The 19,889-nt window shown below is 42.1% G+C and overlaps 2 protein-coding genes across 5 annotated transcripts in view; both read left to right on the plus strand.

The window, feature by feature from the left end:
• KIF13A (kinesin family member 13A) overlaps positions 1 to 7,576 on the plus strand; it is a 116,426-nt gene extending 108,850 nt beyond the window's left edge. For 3 of the 4 annotated variants that reach the window (XM_062569920.1, XM_062569918.1, XM_062569919.1), the window contains 2 exons: positions 2,351 to 3,446; positions 4,316 to 7,576. In XM_062569920.1, the coding sequence (XP_062425904.1) occupies positions 2,351 to 3,446; positions 4,316 to 4,602 (1,383 nt within the window). In that variant the 3' untranslated portion in view covers positions 4,603 to 7,576. The remainder of the gene's footprint in view (positions 1 to 2,350; positions 3,447 to 4,315) is intronic. The other variant, XR_009957644.1, reaches the window with a different exon arrangement.
• Positions 7,577 to 9,093: 1,517 nt separating this feature from the next.
• Positions 9,094 to 19,720, plus strand: SIRT5 (sirtuin 5). Its single transcript, XM_062568041.1, has 9 exons — positions 9,094 to 9,164; positions 10,407 to 10,545; positions 13,189 to 13,322; positions 14,900 to 15,125; positions 16,069 to 16,156; positions 17,014 to 17,067; positions 17,979 to 18,102; positions 18,926 to 19,041; positions 19,515 to 19,720. Exons 2-9 carry the CDS (start codon positions 10,425 to 10,427, stop codon positions 19,588 to 19,590), a joined length of 939 nt encoding a protein of 312 aa, XP_062424025.1. The 5' UTR covers positions 9,094 to 9,164; positions 10,407 to 10,424; the 3' UTR covers positions 19,591 to 19,720.
• The last annotated feature ends 169 nt before the right edge of the window (positions 19,721 to 19,889 follow it).

Below are 19,889 nucleotides of genomic sequence, written 5' to 3' on the forward strand. Positions count from 1 at the left end.
GATAACAGCATTATTATGACATAAGCAAACTGAATAAACTTTGCTCTGTATGTATCTGAAGCTTTGTTTTACAAAGCTGTTTGAACAGAAGAGAGGTGATCTCATACACACTACATCTGTAATGTTTAGATTCAACAGTGATGAGCACTATATAAATATCTAGGTATGATTGTCTTAAAATTTAGATTTTTTGGGGGAGTTTTCAGAAAATATTGTAAAACATGGAAGTGAAAATTAAAGGGAAGTTGGTACCTTAGCTGGAAGAGCCCTGTAGAGTGGATTCTCTTCCTATAGAAGAAACTCTAGGAATTCAGATCACTCTAAGAGTTGGTCATCTCCTTCCTCATTTGTAAAATACTTTAAGTACTTACCTAACTAAAGGAGCATTGAGAACAGTTGTTACAGTCAGAGGAGCATTTGAATTCAGAAGTACAAACAACACTGAGAAAAGTCAATTGGTAAATAAAGCAGTTTTAAAGAGGCAGAGGGGCATGGTCCAGTTTCTCTCCTTTGATAAACTTTCAGGTGAAGGATAGGTGAGTTCAGCAAGCCAATTGGAAGCTGCTGTTGCAGGCCTAATGCAAAAAGAAACAACTTCAGAAAGTACCCCTAGATATCTGCTAATTAATAATCTAATTTTGGCTCATCTTTAAATAGATGCTCAAAACAAAATTATAGCTAGGGGTAGTGTCTTGCTTGTGAGTCTGAAAGCTTTTCTAATTTCCCCAGTTAAGTCAGTTGGTCTGACTTAACTGCCTTTATCTGCAAACTTGGTCCTGTTTATATCCTTAGGTCACCACAGATGTACCAAAATACCATAACTGAAATAGTGTAAGATAGAAGCTGAAGTTTGTGTTTAAAACAAAACAAAATCCTATGTAAGTAAAGACATCCATTTATGTGTGTCTACTCTAGCGTTAGACCATTAAGTGACTTGTAGTACAAAAGAGCACATGCTGTGTAAGCACTATGTTGTATAATTCAAGAGAATAGTAGTTTATTGTAGAGATTAGTGTTATGCACTGAAAGAATACGAGTGTCTTGAGTATTACAAAGTATATGAAGCTATTTCAAGAGGATGTTTATTCTAAGTTTCATCTATTGGTTCTCAAAATATGTTGTTAACTGCTTAAATGCTATGCTTTTCCTTTTTCAGTGATGACTTATGGTAGGTTTCTGAAAGCATGGAACTACTTTAGTTACCATACAGCTCTGCCTCTGGGACTTGCATTGATCAGTACATGAAATCCATGATGCAGATAAAGGGATAGAGAAATATTAGGCATTTTAGCTGCTCTAGACTAGAAGTACTTGAATAGTTCTTTTTTCTAAAAATATTTTTCTTTCTATTGGGAATTTAATGAAGCATTTTTAAAAATACATTATCGGAATAATTAGATGCTTGAAATCATTCATGTGGAGCCTTGCCTGCTGTCTTTTGCATGGGCAGGGGGTATCACGTTGCTGGGAGATTTCTCAGATGCATCTCGACAAGCTGAAGTCGTCAGCCCTTTGTTCTCAGCTTCAGATGGTGCTCTGTGGAAGCCGTATTTGTGGTCTTGTCACATTGTATCACCACTGTTTATCAAAATGAAATTCAGGAGATCAGGGAACTAACTCCAGATTCTCTGGGACTAATGAGTATCTTCTGATATCCTCATTTGTTTCCCTCCAAATATGTATGTGTATGCACACAAATGCTTCCTTAAAGAATCTCTGCAATATCTTATTCTTTTACCTTTATTTTCATATACTGTGACTGTGTTCAGTTGTGATAGCAATGAGGCTAAATAGCTTTGCTTACCCCTTGCCATTGTTTAGCTATCAGATTAATAGAAAATCCTGTTGTGCAGAATGGTTTTTAATAATCAATATTGTAACTTATACTCTTTCAGGGCTTTTCAATTCATATTTTCATTTATCTTGCGGATGGTCAAGCAGTTCTACAAAATACCTCCAATAGGAACATTTTAATTAGTCTAAATCATAGGAAGAAAAATTTTATATTACAGGACTTTCAAAAATAGAGTACAGTGAAAAGATGCACGTATCTAACCTTTTAATGTTATGAGCTTTCTTTATGCCAGACTTTATTGCTCTATGTATTCTGAACTATTTAGAATTCATTTTTTATTTTTAGAAAATTGAATAGCTCAGGTAACATAGCTTAATGGCTTTTTTCAGAGGTGGCTTCAATCCTCCTAATAGAGAATGTTTTTGTACGTGTGTGTGTGTGTGTGTGTGTGTGTTTCTCCATCCTCAGAAGGGGAAAAAATCAAGAAAGGTTAATATTTTTGAAAACTTACTATTGAAAGTTGTTAATTCCGTTCAACTCTTTCTTCTTTTGCAGGACTCTGAGGAGGAAGATAGTGAGTTGGAAGCCATTAATAAGAAGTTAAGTCCACAAGGTTTTCAAAGTTTCCGGCCTTACGTACCAGAGGAGTTTGCAGACTTCAGCGTTTATAATGCTAGTCTGGAGAACAGGGAATGGTATTCTTCTAAATCGGACTTCATGAATTCACGTGCTCTTGAGAAAGAGGTATCCCGTAGCCCCACCACTAGCAGTATCACTAGTGGCTACTTTTCCCACAGTGCCTCTAATGCTACTCTGTCTGACATGCTTGTTCCCTGTAGTGATAGCACAGATCAGCTAGCCAGTCACGTGAAGGAGCTGGACTCTAATGACTCTTCAGGACCATCTCTTGCACATGATTTAAGATCTTTGAACAAGGAGTTTCGAGAGTCAGAAAAGGAGTTAGTGACAGAAAAGTTACCCATGTCACCACTGAAGCAAAACAGTGCCTTAGTGGAACAATCACCACTGTCCCACAATGCTACTAAAAAAGACTCTCAGCAGTTACCTACAGCTGGATCATTTTCAGCATTAGATTCCTCGAATGGCAAAAATATCTGTTGTACAATTGAATTTTCAACCCGTGAAGCAACAGTGGAGCACACAATGGATGTTCTTGAGGATCATTCATTTACAGAGTTTATGGGCGTCGAAGATGGAAAGGACTTTGACCATTCAGCAGCTCCACAGTTATGTTCCACTGCATCCTCTAACAGGGCGAGTGCCTCAGCGTTACCCCAAGGCACTGACAAGGAGCAGAGCACTCGCCTGGGGCAGCTGGACTCAACAGCAGCAGACAACCACGTTGCAAACATTGTGGAAAGTCCTGTGTGTTCCGTATCGGCAAAAGAGACTTCAGATGATCAGACTAATCCTGAAGCTTCCACAGATGATTTTGTTGGGAAGGACCACTTGGATGGTTCTGATGGTGAAGAAGGTGCTTCTACGGATCAGGCCCATGTCTTGCCTAGTTGGGTGGCAGTGGGTGAACAAGTTTGTGTTGGAAGTAATAAAATGGGCACAGTGAGATACATTGGAACAGTGGATTTTTCAGCTGGAATCTGGATTGGAGTTGAATTAAATGTTCAGCTGGGTAAGACTAAACATGCACTTTTGGTTATTTATGTAGCTAGCATGACTTAGGAGATAAATACCTCTGTATCACCGTGGCATCTGATGCATCAAGTTTTCTAGGCTGTAGGATTTTCTATTCTATATATATAGATGCTTTGATTGGTAAGAGTTAATTTTGAAAAATCTGTCTGAAAGCCCTATTTTCCTTGTGTTGTGCAGAATAATGATGTTATGTATTGTGGCAGTTTCTATTGGTATCCCTCTATTTTTACAGAAAATACAAAAGTAAAGCCAGAAATTGGCAGATTTTTTTAAAATCAATATGTGTGTTCATTGAGTGTGCCAATAATGGAAATCAAATGTCAGATTGGTTTGCTAGCTATAGCTTTCACAGAGATCTTTTCCCCTGGTGGAAAATTTAGTAATAAGGCACAATTTTTAGACTTCAGTTCGCGGTGCAAAAAAGAATCACTGTATTGCGAGAGCAGGACTGCTACAACAAATGCCTTCAAATCTTTTGAAGATATTATTTTTAACAGTTTATTAAATTTCAACACTGATGCCAGAAGTTTCTCTGATAGCTAAATTCTGGACTTTATAAGTAACTGATTTTGAGGTTGAAAGATTCATTTTTATAAAATGAACAATGAATTTTTAAATTTATAATACCAAAGTGGTATTACAGGGAATCATCCTTTTGATCACAATTCAAACCCTCCTTTGCAGGTTTTTTCTCCCTAGTGTGTGGTATCATCCTGTTTCTATCGCTCAAAGCTAAAACCTGGACTATTCAACAGATAATAGTCAGATATTTACATTTCAATGCTACAATTATATGTTCTAATGAAATTATCAACAACTAATTCTATGCATTTATTTGCATTAAAGGGAAGCACGATGGAACTGTAAAAGGCAGAGAGTACTTCCACTGCAAACCACGGCACGGTGTGTTTGTTCGTCCTGGGCGCCTCAGTAAAGCACCAGCTTCCACAAAGAAGTCGAGTAGCACTTCACGATCTCAGGCATCTTCCACTTTAGAGAAACGGAGAAGTTCTCTACTCCAAGGCTCATCATCCGCCTCTAAACCAGGAGGAGATGTCCTCTGTCATTCAGGAGATGCAGCGGCTTCTGCTTTTTCTAGAAAGCAGGAAAACAGGAAATCTTGGATTAACTAAACTACAGTATTTTTGCACTTACTACACACATCACTGTGTAGAAAACTATGGATTTTTGAAGCTATTGTATATTTTAATCTGTCCATACCGAATGTGTACTCTCTAGAGTCTTTGACTTAATTCCCTAATTTTTTATAAATAATATATATATTATATATATGAATGTGTATCTATAGGTTGTCTGCCACTGGGCAGATATGGCTGCACACTAAAATACAGTTAAAGTTGATCTGTAGATAATTGAGGTACTGGACTGTTTGTTACACAACAACTTGGGAGATATATTTTAAACAACATAGAAAATATTTTATTGTGGAAAAACAGGATGTAAATCCATATTTGGAAAAAGAAGAGAAAAAAATACGGTTTGCTGTTCTTAATTACCAAAGAACTTGTTTTAGACTGACACATTTGCTGTTTATATCTTTCTATTGTAAATGTTTTAACTGATAGCTTGGTGCCATGGTTCTTTAAGTCACTGGGCACCATGCTGCCTTACGGTCTGTGTTTAAGCACACTGAAATATCTGACTGCTTCATGTTTTTTGTCTTCCTAGAGGCCTGCCACTGTGCTGACTTGGCATTGTATTGAAAAGACTAACAATGCCTGAAGCTATGAGCCTGGCATTTCGTATGTTAACATAAGCCAGCTGGGCAGTCTGACTGCAGAAACAGTATTACTGCAAGGGTATGAAAGGACAACACTGAGAGGTTTGGGTTTGGTTTTTTTTTTTTCTTTTTTTTTGGTGGAGGGAAATGGGGAGACAAAGAAGCAGTAAATGGATCATGACTGCAGACTTTGCACTTGTTACTTGCTGGTTGTTATCAAGGTGAAACAGAACCTGCTAAAGTAATCTTAACTTGTAAAGTGTATTTTAATAATGGGAATAATGGAGGGATTTATGTATGGTGCTCATGAATTCCTGAGAAGGCTCTTCCACATGTAGATACTGTAGATGCTTGTACAAGTGTTCTGGATATTTGTAAAGTAACACGGTAAAAATGAGTGAAGTGAGTGGCCTGCTGTATCTGTTCTTTGTATCTTAGCAAGTGAATGAGTGAGATACCTGGGACCTTACTGAAAAGCTGCTGTTTGTTCTTTGATTGTTGTATACAGTAAGTGGACTCTAGTATTTTACTATTTACTGTAAAGAATTGTAATTTATATACTGCCATACTGTATTTAATTGGTACAGACCTTTTGTGTGTTAGAATACAGACTGTTTACTTGGGATTTTAAAGAAAATGTTTTGCTTGTATTTGATGCAACTAGGTTTCATGATGAAATAGTAAGCTCTGGTCTGTTACTAGTTTATGGTGCTCGGATTCAAAGTACTTCATAAGTAAGCTGAAGGATAAGACGCTCAGAGTGGAAGACTGGATGGTACTAATCCGTTTGATCACTGACCGGTTCACGGAGCCCGAGGTGAGAATAGCCCCTGGGGCCCTGTTCCTCGCCGGCTGGTTCTGCCCCCTCGCGCACGAGGCAGCGGAGCTGTGCGGCTGCTGCCAACGGACGTGCCGATCGGGGGAGCCCGGACACGTTCCTAGGAGACGGGTTGGCTGCTCGATATGTCACACCGCCGTTCGAGCAGAACACAGTTGGCACCCGGGGGGTGAATTAAGTGCGTTCGCCCTTGACGCTGCTTTTGGCAACTCTGAGCTAGGATTCTGATGTGCTTATGGGAACTGATTTTGGTGGAAGGAATGTTTTTGCAGATCGTATTTCTGGTGTTCACCTAGGGTGGCTCTTGCTGTCTGTGTTCATGCTGCTGCTGCTGGAGGAAATTACCACGATAGAAGAACCGCTTTATGCAAAAGCATTTCATCAAGGACAGAAGGTGATCCTAGAATTCCACCAAGTATCTACACTCAACCCACTGTTTTGAAATCAATTTTAGATGTCATTTTAATCTTCCTTAAAAATATTCTCTCACACATATGTGCCCACTCTGTCTGTCTCTGACTCACAGATGTGCTCTCACTCAGATGCATTTCTCTTAGGATTGTGTAAACAATTTTTAAAGTTAATAGGACCATTTTTTAACGGCAAAAATACAGTATTTATTCCAAGTTAGGATCAGACACACTAGGATGTTCACTATTTTAGGCTGTTGAGAATGTAGAATACATGGTTGCTTAAGAAACGCTGGAATAATGGTGCTTCTTCAGGTATACAATCTATAAATGCCAGAGAAACCTAAACAAGCCAACCTGTTCGTGTGCTGTACATGTTTGGCCTAATTCATGCCATCATGACTTTTCTTACATTGAACCCACCTATACTTTTTCCATGTTAATGTGTGTTGCCCTGGCTTAATTTAAAGTTAGGAAGAACTTGCCTAATGAGTGCTGTGCACTAATGTGAAAATGCAGGCATTTTATCTGATTTACTGCACACACCTTGTTGCTTAAATAGAAAAGCACTTTTTGTGTGTGTTATTTTTTTTCATAATCAAGTGACAAATGCAGTGAATTCTGTCCATGGTGATTGTCCAATGGCAAATTGTTTTTCTTTGGTTGTTATAAAATATTATCGTAACTAGCATCTAACACACTGTCTAATAAGCAGGATATGCAATTCATGCTAAGCCCTAGGTTTAAAAATAAACCAACCCCAAACATAATACTGAACAATACAAGGTAGAACCAGCCTGTCATTTGACTGAGCTGGCAGAACAAACCTCTCATCTCAGAGATTTGGTTAATCCAAATAGTATTATGTAATTTTAATGAAAGATGGTTACAGTGTTAAATTAGATCACACTAGCCTTTAGCGTGTTTTCTGAATTTACTAGTTTTTTTTCCCCAAGCTACATGCTTTTATGAAGATTCAGCCAAAGCATTTGGAGAACTGAGACAGCAGCTGCGTAGTTTTTAATCAGTACTTCTCACTATTTCAAATATTCCTCTGCAAAAGACTTCTTGGCATTTGCAGCTGAAGGCAGAACATTAAATGCTGTTATGCAAATAAAGAGTGGTCCCACGAACAGTGTTCTTCCCTGCACTGTCTTTCAGTGCTGCTGACGGTTTGCCTGTCCCTCCTGCTTCCCACTGATAAGTTCGTGTGTCCTGCAGCTGCGGCCTCCGTCGGAGTCGGAGGCAGAAGCTGCTGCCTGGGTGTGGGGGCTGATTAGCAGCGGGTGGACGCGGACGGTTCTGCCTTAGGGCAGAACTTGTGTTTCAGTCTGTCTTATGGTGGGGTGTGTGTTTTAGGAGACCATCTCATCTGTTGAGCTGCTGATCTTAAAGAAAAAAATACATAGTATCTCAGATTTATTGAAAAGAACTGAAGAGACTTAAAATTTGGGAAGGGCAAAAAGAGGATGGATGAAAGCAATTGCTGTGTCATTTCTACGGGAAAACAAGTTAAAAACAGCCTTCCTCACAGTTTCCAGTTTTTATGAGGAAGCTGTCAGATTTTTTTAAACTCCATAAATGCCCAAATGGCATTAGTGTAGCAGTGTCCAGGAGTTGTGGACGTGTCATGATTAACATGCAAGCTGTTACTGACGAGGTCAGACCTCAGACTGATGACTCTGGAAAAGCATTTAGCTTTTCCAATATACTTGTGTATAATTTAATGTGTGCTAATTCTGGCATTGCATAAGCCACTGAAATAGAAAAAAAAGTGCATGGCAGCGTTCAGAGGAAAGCTATGATTCCACAGAAGTTGTGGTTTGGGGGTGCCCTCCGTCCTCTCCTGCCCAGATCCTGCCTTAAAACCAAACATGGACTGTGGTCAGTCACTCTGTAATGAAATTTATTTGCAATATCCCTAGCAGGATATTAATGTTGCATTTCCTTATGCAGCCATGCCAGAATCGGCATGTTACAGAGGTAGCATTTAAGCGTATGGAGTGAGTGTAGCTATGTATTGTTACTAGAGAAATACAGGCACCGCTTTGAAGAAGATAAAATATTTTTAGTAATCAGGAAAGGGGAAGCGCGCTTCGCTGAGACGTTGCAGAGAAGCCGTGAGAGCGGGAGGCTGCCGGAGCGCGCTCCGAGGGGAGCCGCGGCGCGGGCAGCCCTCGCCTGCGCCTCGCTCCAGCGCGGCCCGGCCCGGGGCAGAGGGTCGCCAACCGCGGTCCGGTACACGGAGAAACGCGGACGTTGGCTCGGAGGCGCCGCTAGGTTGCTGGCGGCAGGTGTTTAGAAGGGGGGAAGGCGGCTGCTGGAGGCTCTTCCTCTCGCCGGCGCCAAGCGCTCGCTTGCAGCCGCTGAGGGCGCCGCGCTGCGGCGTTCCCGGCGGGGAATTTCCGGCGTTTGCACGCGGATGTGTCGTGGTGGATAAGCGAGCACGTCCGAACCGCAGGGTCACGGCAGCCCGCGCTTCGGCGTTACCGGCAGGAGCTGCTAGCGCCTCGCTGCCGTCATCCCCCCCCCACCCCGCTCGCCCGCTCCAAACGCGAGCGGCGGCGGCAGGCGGCGCTGCTCGAGCACCGCCCCGCGGGGCGGCGCCGCTGGGGGGGGCGGGCGGGACGTGCAGCCCAGCACGGCGCCGCCGCCGGCCCCCGCCCGCCCGCCCGCCCGCGGCCTCCGCTCGGGCTCGCTGCAGAGGTGGGTGCGCGCCGGGGCCGGGGCCGGCTGCGAGGGGAGCGCGGCGGGGAGAGCGGGGCGGCGGCGGCGGCGGCGGCGCAGTTCCCCCTGCAGGCGCGGAGCGGGGAGGGAAGTTCCTCTTCGAGGAGGTTATCCCCAGAAGGCAAAAATGTCCGGGGGAGCTGGGGGGGGGGGGGGGTTTGCTGCGGCGTTGAAACACCCGGGGGGGGGCTAAAGGGGAGGGAAGGGCTGGGCGAATGCTTTACCTGTGGTGAACGTAAAGGTAAAACCGCTCTTTTGCTGTTTTCTTTTACTTTTGCATAGCTGATAGCATGTATGTTTTTGATAGGATGAAATCTGTCTCTCGGTAAAGAGAGAACCAGATTAGCGTGTATAAATTTTAATTTCCTTCGTGTTAAATTGCTTGTAAGAGCTGCATAAGGTGAAGGCAGTTACAGGCGGCGGGTGTGGAAGAGGCTGCAGCCTCCTGTCCTGAAGAGCAGAGCTGCTGGAATTAAAAGCCAGGAATTCGCACGGTTTTCCCCGCGGCTCCCCAGGACACTGGCTGGTTCACCCTGGCTCATGGACGGCAGCTGAAGGCACCTTTTACTTCGCCTAAAGAGCCCTGAACCGCAAAGCCCCCCGCGACGGCAGAAGCTGCAGTAGCTTTGTCCCATTCCGACGCTGTCCCGTGTGCGCACCAATATTTGTCTGCTTTTTCATCTTAAATTGGAATTAGCAGTCATATGCTGGATATTACTCTTGCATAAGTCCGTAAAATTTAAAAGCATCGTATAAGTTAAATATTACATATGCACACACACAAAAAGTGCAGCACTGTGTTTGCTGTAGTTAAAGCATTTAAGGGCTCAGCAGTCTTTGAACAGACTTCATTTCTTCTGCTCATTCTCAGCTGGAAGCAAAACTAAGCAAAAGTGGTCACTGCATTTTGGGGTCTCGGATTTGAGATGTCTGTGTTTTGCATCGTAGAGGAAAAGCTGAAGATGCTATGACAGCCTCTATACCTAGAAAAAAGAAATGCCAGACCTGTTAAATCTCAGTGGATGTTTTGTTTTGTTGTCTTGCAATTCAGAAATACTGTGGTCGTGAATTCTTGTCATACAGAGAACTTCATTTGGCTGAACAAAGTGCAGGAGAGAACCTTGAACAGCGTGTATACTCTCCTCTTTATTTGTGATACAGAGAGCCTACACAAATGTGCTCACTAAATGGTTCACTTGTGTTTTATTTTATTTTTTTCAGATAAAGCACCTCGAAGTGATGCTGATGAGTCTCTTTCAGTTTACCACTAGAAGGTTGGTTTCCCAAGCATACTGTGGACTTAAGATTCCTTCTTCAAAGAAACAGCGTTTTTGCTTGGAAATGGCTCGTCCCAGTTCAAGTAAGATGTGTATTTGTTTCTTATAGCATACTAAACAGATGTTAAATTGTATTTGAAACTCTATGGAGTTTCCTGTAACAGGCAAAATCTATAGTTTAAAAGAATCAACATTTTTGAATTGAAGTTTAGAAAAGTGTGAGGTTGATTTCCCCTCCCCCAGTTGATTAGATTTGTCTTCCATACCTACAAACCGTTTAGTTCCAAAATCCCTCATGTAGTTGTAGTCAGTGTGTCTGCTTGTTGATATTTTTAGTATTTGTAACTTCTGCGCGTAAGTGTGTACTAGTTAGTGGCATTCCCTTTTCAAATTCCTTGTAGGTATTAAAATTCACTCCCTCATTTCTTTGTGAAAGAGTTACAGAGGGCCTGAAGCATTTATAACAACTCAGGAGTGGGGTGCTGGGTAACTCCAGCTTTGTTTAGTACTAATGAATTCTTTTTTTTGGTTATTTTAAACTTAAAAAATGTGTTTTAGCTTGAAAACTAACACAGGATATTGCAAGTAGAACCCCAAATAGCTGGACAGCCAGGGTGCACTCGTTTCTTCTGCAGTTTTAGGCATCAGGGTTTGGCTGCTGTCAGAGACATGAGACTGGACTTAGACAGACTTTTGCTCTGACCTGTTATGGGTGTTCTTACATTTACCTTCTGGGGCTCATGAGGTTTGGTTTGCAAAACCAGACTGGCCATCAGCATTTTGGTGTTCTCTGTCCAGTTAATCACAGAATTGGTAAGGTCGGAAGGGACCTCTGGAGATCACCTAGTCCAACCCTCAAGCGAGTGGCCCATATGGGGGTTGAACCCGCGACCTTGGCATTATTAGCACCATGCTCTAAACAACTGAGCTAAACCTAACCCCCTAAAGTGCAAAGTTATTCAGCTTGCACACTGATTGTGTCTCCTTATAAATGTTTATCTCCTTTTGGGTTAAAAAGAATGCTATAAACTCTGAAAATCGGGTTTGTAATCAGCAGCACCAAGTCGAGCTGGAGACTAGTTTTACTAGTGCATACCCAAGAGTCAGCACTAGGGCCAGGGGTGCTTAGCATCTTCATTAATGACCTGGGTGATGGGCAGAGCCTGCCCTCCACAGGTTTGCAGACGATAGCAATAGATATTGCTATATGGTAATAGACAGGTAATGAGAGAAGGCCCTGGAGGACACCAGGTTGACAAGGAGGCAGCAACAGGCCATTGCAGCAAAAGTGACCAACAGCTTCTGGGGCTGCATTAAGGCAGGGCACTGCCAGCAGGTGGAGGGAGGTGATCCTTCCCCTCTGCTCGGCCCTGGTGAGACACGCTGGGAGTGCTGGGGCCAGAGACAGGGACCTACTGGAGCAGGTCCACTGAATGGCCACGAAGACGGTTAAGAGACTGGAGCATCTGTGATCCGAGGAGAGGCTGAGAGAGCTGGGACTGCGCGGACTGTAGAAGAGAAGGCTCGGGGTATCTGATCAGTGTGTAGAAATATCTGATGAAGAGGTATGGAGAAGATGGAGCCAGATTCCTCTCAGTGACAGGATGAGAGGCAATGGGTGCACACTGAGATACCGCAAGTTCTATTTAAATGTAAGAAACGCTATTTTTACTCTGAGGTTGGTCGAACACTGGAGCCAGTTGCCCAGGAAGGCTGTGGAGCCTCTATCCTTGGAGATATTTAAAATATGACTGGTCAGGGCCCTGAGCAAGTTGCTGTAGGTGACCCTGCTGTGAGCAAGCGGTCACCTACAATCACATCAACTAAACAATCTCTAAAGGCCAACCTCAATGACTCTGTGATTTGATGATTCTAAAACATATTGCCTTAAAGCTAGCATCCAAGATACACTGAAAGAGGACTTTTTGTCTCTTTATGTTTTCCTTCTTGATCTTGCTTTGACCCTTACTAAAATGGGAAAGAAATTTCCCATCTTTTCTCCAAGTTGGTTTACCATACAGGGAAAAATGTAGGAAATATATATTAAAATTAGAAAATATATAATTTCAGATCTACAAAGTAGGCAGGATATCTTAGAAGGAAACATTTCCCTGCAAATTACCATAATTTCCAGGATAATATTTTTTAACTAAATGTTTGTGAAGATTGTAAATTTCTTTCAAATCTCTTTGCCCAGAGAGGTTGTGGAGTCTTCTTCTCTGGAGAGCTTCAAGGCCCGCCTGGATGCAACCCTGTCTAACATGCTCTAGGTGACCCTGCTTGAGCAGGGGGGTTGGACTAGATGATCTCCAGAGGTCCCTTCCAACCTTACTGATTCTGTGATTCATCTCAGGATCTTCCCTTACAGTTAGGAAGCAAGCTGTTCCTGGGTGGTGGTGGTTGGTGGTGTCATCATTGTACCATCTAGCATACAGTTTTAGTTTGAGACTTCCATCTTTCAAATATAAAATATATTCACGTATATGTGTATTGCCCTAATGAATTGTTTGTAAGTATTTCTGAGCATCTCAAAGAAGCACCTTTCTAGTTCCAGTATACAGAAGCTCAAAAAAAGATCAGTATTCTGAAATTGAAATCATGGTAGGTGTATGTGGTGGCCATTTCTGGGTGCATACATCTGCCAGCACTGTCTAAACGGCCTCTTGAATAAAAGTGCAAATGTTTGGACAGCTGTTTTTTTCTTTCCTTCCCTCTCCTGCGTTTAGATATGGCTGATTTTCGAGAAGTGTTTGCCAAAGCAAAGCATATAGCCATTATTACGGGAGCTGGTGTTAGTGCTGAGAGCGGAGTTCCTACCTTCAGAGGGGCTGGAGGTTTCTGGAGAAAGTGGCAAGCACAGGTACGTACTCATGACGTGTGTCTGCTCACCTCTGGTTTTGTGTCAATGAAGTGCGTATGTACAATGAGTCAGAAAAAACTGGCTACCTGAAAGGGCTGAAGCGCTCCCAATGGTGTTTTGGTAGTGACAGGGCTCTCCCTGCAGTCCTGTTTGCTTGCCTTCCCTGTGCCCTGTTGTGACTGCTTTGTGCAGCTGCAGCTTCTTTTGCTGTTTGGTTTATCAGCTGTTTGGGCAAACTAGCGCTTTTGCAGACAACTCTGGGCCTTCTTACTGTGTTTGTTTTCTTGCTGCTTTGCAGCTTCACTGTTTGCTCTTTGGCATCCTTGCTCTTCTGCTACCTCATGAGACTTTTCCTGTTTTGAACTCTTAGCAAGCTTTTACAGAGTTAGTAAAAGACAGTACTTATGATACTGGCTGGTTTTCTTTTATTCTTGGTTTCTCATAACATAATAATACTCTTCAAAATGTTTCAGTTTTCTTTTCTTTTTAATTTTTAATTGAGGGGGGCAGGGTTCCTCACAGCCTTTACCGGCTCCGCAAGCTCTGGCCCTCTTGCTGGGGTGACGTTGCTGGTGTTGGGAGCTAGTGGGGCAGGAGACAGGCAGAAGTAGACGTGGTGGGGTGGCTGCTGCCGAGCATGGCAACAAGACGTCAAGTGTCGTAGTAGTATCGGTGCCTTGTGAACCTGATACTGTGTGGTACTGCAGGTATTTCAAGTAATTGTTCTGCTATCAGTAATTGCTACTTCAAACACTGCTATCACGTTTGCTTTTTTTTTTATATGCTCTTTTTACAATGGCATTTATGAAAGATTTCATGAATTTAGGAAGTGTCAAGAGATGTGAGGTTTTCCAGATGTTTTGAATGTATAGTGTTTCAGTGACAGTCAATTCAAATGAAGTATGTGCACATATAAATGCTACATTCCTTCTGCATCAGAATGCTAATATTCAGACCTTTTTTATCAGTATGATTGTGCACTTAGAAATTACACTGAGCTACCTGTCATTTTTTGAAAAAGAAAAGGCGAAATAGAAGTTGATGTAAAAAATATGGCTGAGATTTTACAGGCATATAAAAGATAAGACATTAAACTTTGATTATAACAACGGATGTAACTTGGCTTGTGTTAATACTTAAATTAAGGCAGAAAATAAACTGTTAACAAAGGAAATATATCCACTCAGTTTTGTGTTTTATGACTGCAGCGGAAATGACAATTTTGAATGCCAATAATACTGTGCATTGAAATACCTCATCTTCCCTTGTGCTGTACTAAATTCTAATGATTTGGTAGGGTAGCACAGTCTGAGTGTATCGTGTAGAGGCAGGTGTCGCTTTGTTGATATAGGCTATGTCTTGATTTAATAAGATACTTTGACTTGTCATCCTTATAAGGCAAGGGCTATCCATCTATATTCTTGTCAACTGTGTCTGATTAGAAATAAGCTGCTTTTGATTGTCTTGTTTTCCAGGTAACAGTCTGAATGGCAATATGCTATCAGGCTTGGTCAAGGGGAGGAGAGGGGATTTCCTTCCGCTTTGGTCAGTAGAATGAATGGTTATGTCTTTTTCAGGAATTGGCTACCCCAGAAGCTTTTGCCAGAAACCCTTCTCGTGTATGGGAATTTTATCATTACCGCCGGGAAGTGATGTTGAGTAAACATCCAAATCCTGCACATATTGCTATTGCAGAGTGTGAAAAACGACTGAGCAAACAAGGAAGGAGTGTTGTGGTCATTACACAGAACATTGATGAACTACACAGAAAGGCAGGCACAAAGCACCTCTTAGAAATTCACGGTAAGAATCAGCTTACCTGTCTGCTCAAATTCAGTGGAATTTAGGGGGAGAAGAGAGAGGGAAGGGAGCAAGAGGACTGACAGGAAAAAATATAATTTGTCATTAAAAAAAAAAAAGACCTTGAAATTCCAAGATTTAGTAGTACTTTGATGCTTTTTAACTTAAATATTGGGAAGATTCAAATGGGATTTCCCATCATTACTGTGTGGTCTTCCCAGAGAATACCAGCACAAATTATTTTGCAGTTGGGGATCCAAGAATAGAGCATCCAAACTATTTTGTTCACTTACTCTGAGTATAGCGTCATTATGTTTATCCTTATTCTTTGAAATATATGAATAGTTTTAAATTCTTGACAGAACTGGGCATCTCTGTGGCATGTTACTACCTCTAGCAAAGTTCAAAGGTATACTTCTGAGCTTTTTTTTTGTGCGTGTAAAACAAAGTAGTGTTAACTAGCATGTATTTTAACAGAATTTTCCTGTTTTAATGGGAGAAACAAGAAACAGAAATCATCTATTTTGATAAGATTGCAGATAATTTTTTCTCTGAATTTGTTGTGAGGCTGTGTATTATTCATATCGTGAGATGAATAAGGTAATAAATCACCGCTCAGAGGGACTGTGGCTATTGTTCGCTGCAGCCTTTCAGTTGAAAGCGGTGCTTCTGTCTTTGCTCTGCCTGGTCTGTGCAGAACTATGACACTGGTCGTCTTGGTTGCTAAACAGAAGTGTGTGTATGCGCTCTGTAAATAATGTCTCAGTTATAATGCTGCCAGGTTTCAACACTTGATTGTCACATTCGTGTGTTAAGTTACTCAGAAGGTACAATCTTCAGTGCTGAATAAAGACTGCCTGAGATAAACGTGACTGTTTGTTTGCGTAGCCTTGCCGCAGAGCGGTTTGACTCCTAACAGCTGACGTTTTTAATTTGTGCATTTCAGGTAGTTTATTTAAAACTCGATGCACCAACTGTGGAAATGTGACTGCAGATTACAAGAGTCCCATCTGTCCAGCTCTGGCTGGAAAAGGGTAACATCTCCCTTGTAAATTTTGTATTTCCTACTCTGTTCACTCCTCTGTAGTAAAGGAGCCATTTTGGAAGTGTACTGGAATTTTAGCCAACCATCTCTTTTTTCCAATGGTTGTACTGATGCTTAAAATTTACACAAGTGTTTTGAAATGTGGGTATACTGTTTGTAACTTGAGTTAGAGCCCATAATATCATGACAGGTATAACCACAGAATTATTTATGTTTTTATTAAAGAAATTTCAGACCGTCTGGAACTCTCATATTGGCCATTAACTTACCTTACTGTTTGAGAATGTGTGCTTGCAACCATCTCCTTCTCCTTCCATTTTTTTAATCAGATACTGGTTCCTTAAATTGGACTGTCATGACTCTGCATGGACTGTCCTCTTCTGTGCACCAAGTAGCTATCAAACTTATCGATAAGATTTCTGTGAATACAAATGTGTGAAACAAGAGGGAGTTACAAATCAGTTTCTCAGCTTTTCTTCTATGTTGCAGAAGAATCATTCCATCTCCTTTCTCTAGTCCTCTTCTTTATCATTCAAAAAATCCAAGGGACAGGCATATATCCATAGACTTTGGGGTTTTTTTCTTCTTTGCATTTCACCAGATCTCTGGATTTGTTTTGCCATTATCAGAGTTTTACAAGCTTACTACAGTTTGCTTAGCTCTAGGATAATTCTGGATATTTGCGTACACGCCTTCTGTGTGGTATTTTAGGATTGTAGTAGGTTTTTCCATTGACTTTAAAAGATTCCTTGATGGGACAGTGTGCTTTACAGAATACTAAGTTTTTATTAGTATACAAACTTCTCTTTGTATGACTGAATGTATATTCCAATTTTGTAACTTCAGGGCTCCAGATCCTGAAATAGAAGATGCTGCGATTCCAGTTGAAGAACTTCCTCGGTACATATTGACTGCTTTATTATTTGCTGTTACCTCTTCATGCTTCTTGTGTATCAAAGGCTTATATTACTGTTCACGCAGTTTTGGAAGGGCACATCCTACAGAAGGATAAGGCATGGGACTTTGTCCTAAATGCTTCAATTTAAACCTAATGCTATGGAGGACACAAGACAATAGGAGTGTGCAGTGAAGGTTTATCATAGTGATAAAGGGATGGCACGTTTGTAAACTTAAGTATCAAGTTAAAAAATGCCTAAACTAATGGACTTTGTTGTAAGTGAGGTAGTAGGATAATTGCATTAAGAGCTAAGTGCTACACAATGAGCTGCTGCTTTTTCCTCAGGTAGCACTCTCCTCTGGTTACTCAGCGTATGATACTGTGTTTGGACATATCTGCCAAATAGCCCCTTGCAGCCTTTAAAAATGCCATGCTGCTTTTTTAGAATGGCCGAAACTTAGCTAATTGTAAATAGTTAAGCTGGTTCCTAAGGAAATGACGCTAATGTGATGCTTCCGTCTTTCAGATCACTTTCTCCTTAAAAACCTGCTGGGTAGTTTCTAGTGGACAGTGATCTGTAGCATACTAAGTTCCTAGGATTTTCATGAAATTCAGGAGCACAGTAGGGGCTGGGCAAGACGCAATTAAATACCTGAGTTGAACAACTGTTCAACAACCTGTTCTGTGTGATTGACCAGTGCAGCGCACAGGAATTGTGGAAACAGCTGTGCCATAGGCTGTCCTTTGTCTAGCAAGTAGTTTAAGGAACACAGGAGGTAGTTGGGAGTGGTGGAAAAAAAGGGAAGAAGAGTGAAGAAAGATAAGATGTCCAAATGAAAATGAAAACTGCTGCCTTGCATGTTGAAATGTTCACGCCTAAGTGTAACATTGTACCTCTGTGGTTTTCATATAGGTGCGAGGAAGATGGCTGCAATGGCCTCCTTCGCCCCCATGTCGTATGGTTTGGTGAAACCCTGGATGCTGACATTCTCACAGAGGTTGAGAGAGAACTTGACATATGCGACCTCTGCTTGGTAGTGAGTGACATTTTGATTACCTAGTCTGTTAATCAGCAGAGAAGTCAAGTTAAAGAAATTGCACCTCCTGGATAAAAGAGATGCATCTGTACTTCTCTGAGAGACCTAAAACACCCTGAGGGACTGCTTTAGTATCAAATGTAATACATCAGAAGATCATGAAGTTTTCAAATTTATAGCTACTGCTCAGTATACAAAGGTGTATTCAAGATGCATTTGTGCATCCTGATCAGCTGGCACGTGCAGTCTGTATTTAGCAGTAACTGGAAATTTTGTACACAAGAGTTAGATTTGCTACTGTTTAGCTGTTGAATTTTTCAAACACTGGCAAAATGGATTATTTTGATGCCTTGATTTTTCTGAACAAAAAAGGTTACACAATATTGTAACAAGTTAACTAGCGGTTGCCATGTGGTTCTTCATGTCCCCTAGGACATTTACAGCCAAAACATTTGCTCAAAATACTACGTACCCTTCACAAAGTAATCCAAAATAATAGAAGGATGTTCTGAAACACCACTGAAAGCAAAGTCAGTCTCTGTGTGCTTCAGGGATTTTTTTTCTTTATTTACAGTTACAGTCTACAAAAAGGCTTCTTTGGATGTACTAGAGAAACAATTCTTGACTCTCATGCTATTTTATATGGCTAAATGTGCAGTGACACTAAATGGATATTGATTTGATTTTGTTTCTGTATGGATCTTATGTGGTGTAGTTGCTTTGCATATTTAATGGATTGAGAAGGTTAGGGGAGGGGGGAATTTTTGTTTGTTTCAATACCAGCCTGCTACACTCATGTTTTTGTTTTTAAACTTTCCTGCAGGTTGGAACCTCCTCTGTGGTGTATCCTGCTGCTATGTTTGCCCCTCAGGTATCTGCCAGAGGAGTGCCAGTTGCAGAATTTAATATGGAGGCCACTCCTGCTACAAATAGATTCAGGTAAAATTGTTCAGTTTTAAACTAACAGACTTTAGTTTTCCCCACCTTCTTCAACGTCTTGTATTGGATTGTTAAAATGCCTAGTGTTTTTTTTTTTTTTTTAACAAACATGATCTTTCTTTCCCCAGTGCTTAAGAAATAGTATTTTCTTCTAATACAAAAGAAAAGAAGATAGTTCTCTCTTACTAACTTACACAAGTTTTTTTAAAAAACCTGAAGCTGAAGCCCAGAGCGTTGAAATCCAGTTTATTATTTCACAGCAAAAGTTTTCAGCAGGACCAACAGCTATTTAGCAGAGTTTTCACCCTCTGAAATATGTGTCACAAAATTGTCCCTAGGTCCTAGAGCGGCTAAAAACCCTTTCAGAAACATGACTAGCTAGCTACCCCTGCGTCACGTGCACTTAGGCACTTCTCAGGAAAAAAACCCTGTGTGCTCGTTACCTGCCCCTTCACCAGGCTGCTTCCTTCCAGGTTTCACTTCCCGGGCCCCTGCGGGACCACTCTGCCGCCGGCGCTGGCCCGCCACGAGACGGAGCTCATCTCCTGAGCACGGCGGAGCCCGGGAGCAGCGGAAGGCGGCTCGGCGGCACCGCGGCAGCCGCAGCCCGGCGGCGCCCAGCTCCCGCGCAGCACGGAGCGCTCGGGGACCGGCCCGGCGGCGCTGCCGCTCCCCGCCAGCGGCGGCAGGGGTGGGAGGGGGGCACCGTGGCGGGGGGTGGGGGGTCAGAGGGCCGCGGTCCTGTCCGGTTAACCCTCCCTTGGTCGGCACAGCAATAAACGCGCGGCGGCGGGGAGCCGGGCTCGCCGCCGCCAGGGGCGCAGACGGCAGGTGGCCGCTCAGGGCGT

This window comes from Rhea pennata, chromosome 2 (genome assembly GCF_028389875.1).
Source record: "Rhea pennata isolate bPtePen1 chromosome 2, bPtePen1.pri, whole genome shotgun sequence".
NCBI lineage: Eukaryota > Metazoa > Chordata > Aves > Rheiformes > Rheidae > Rhea > Rhea pennata.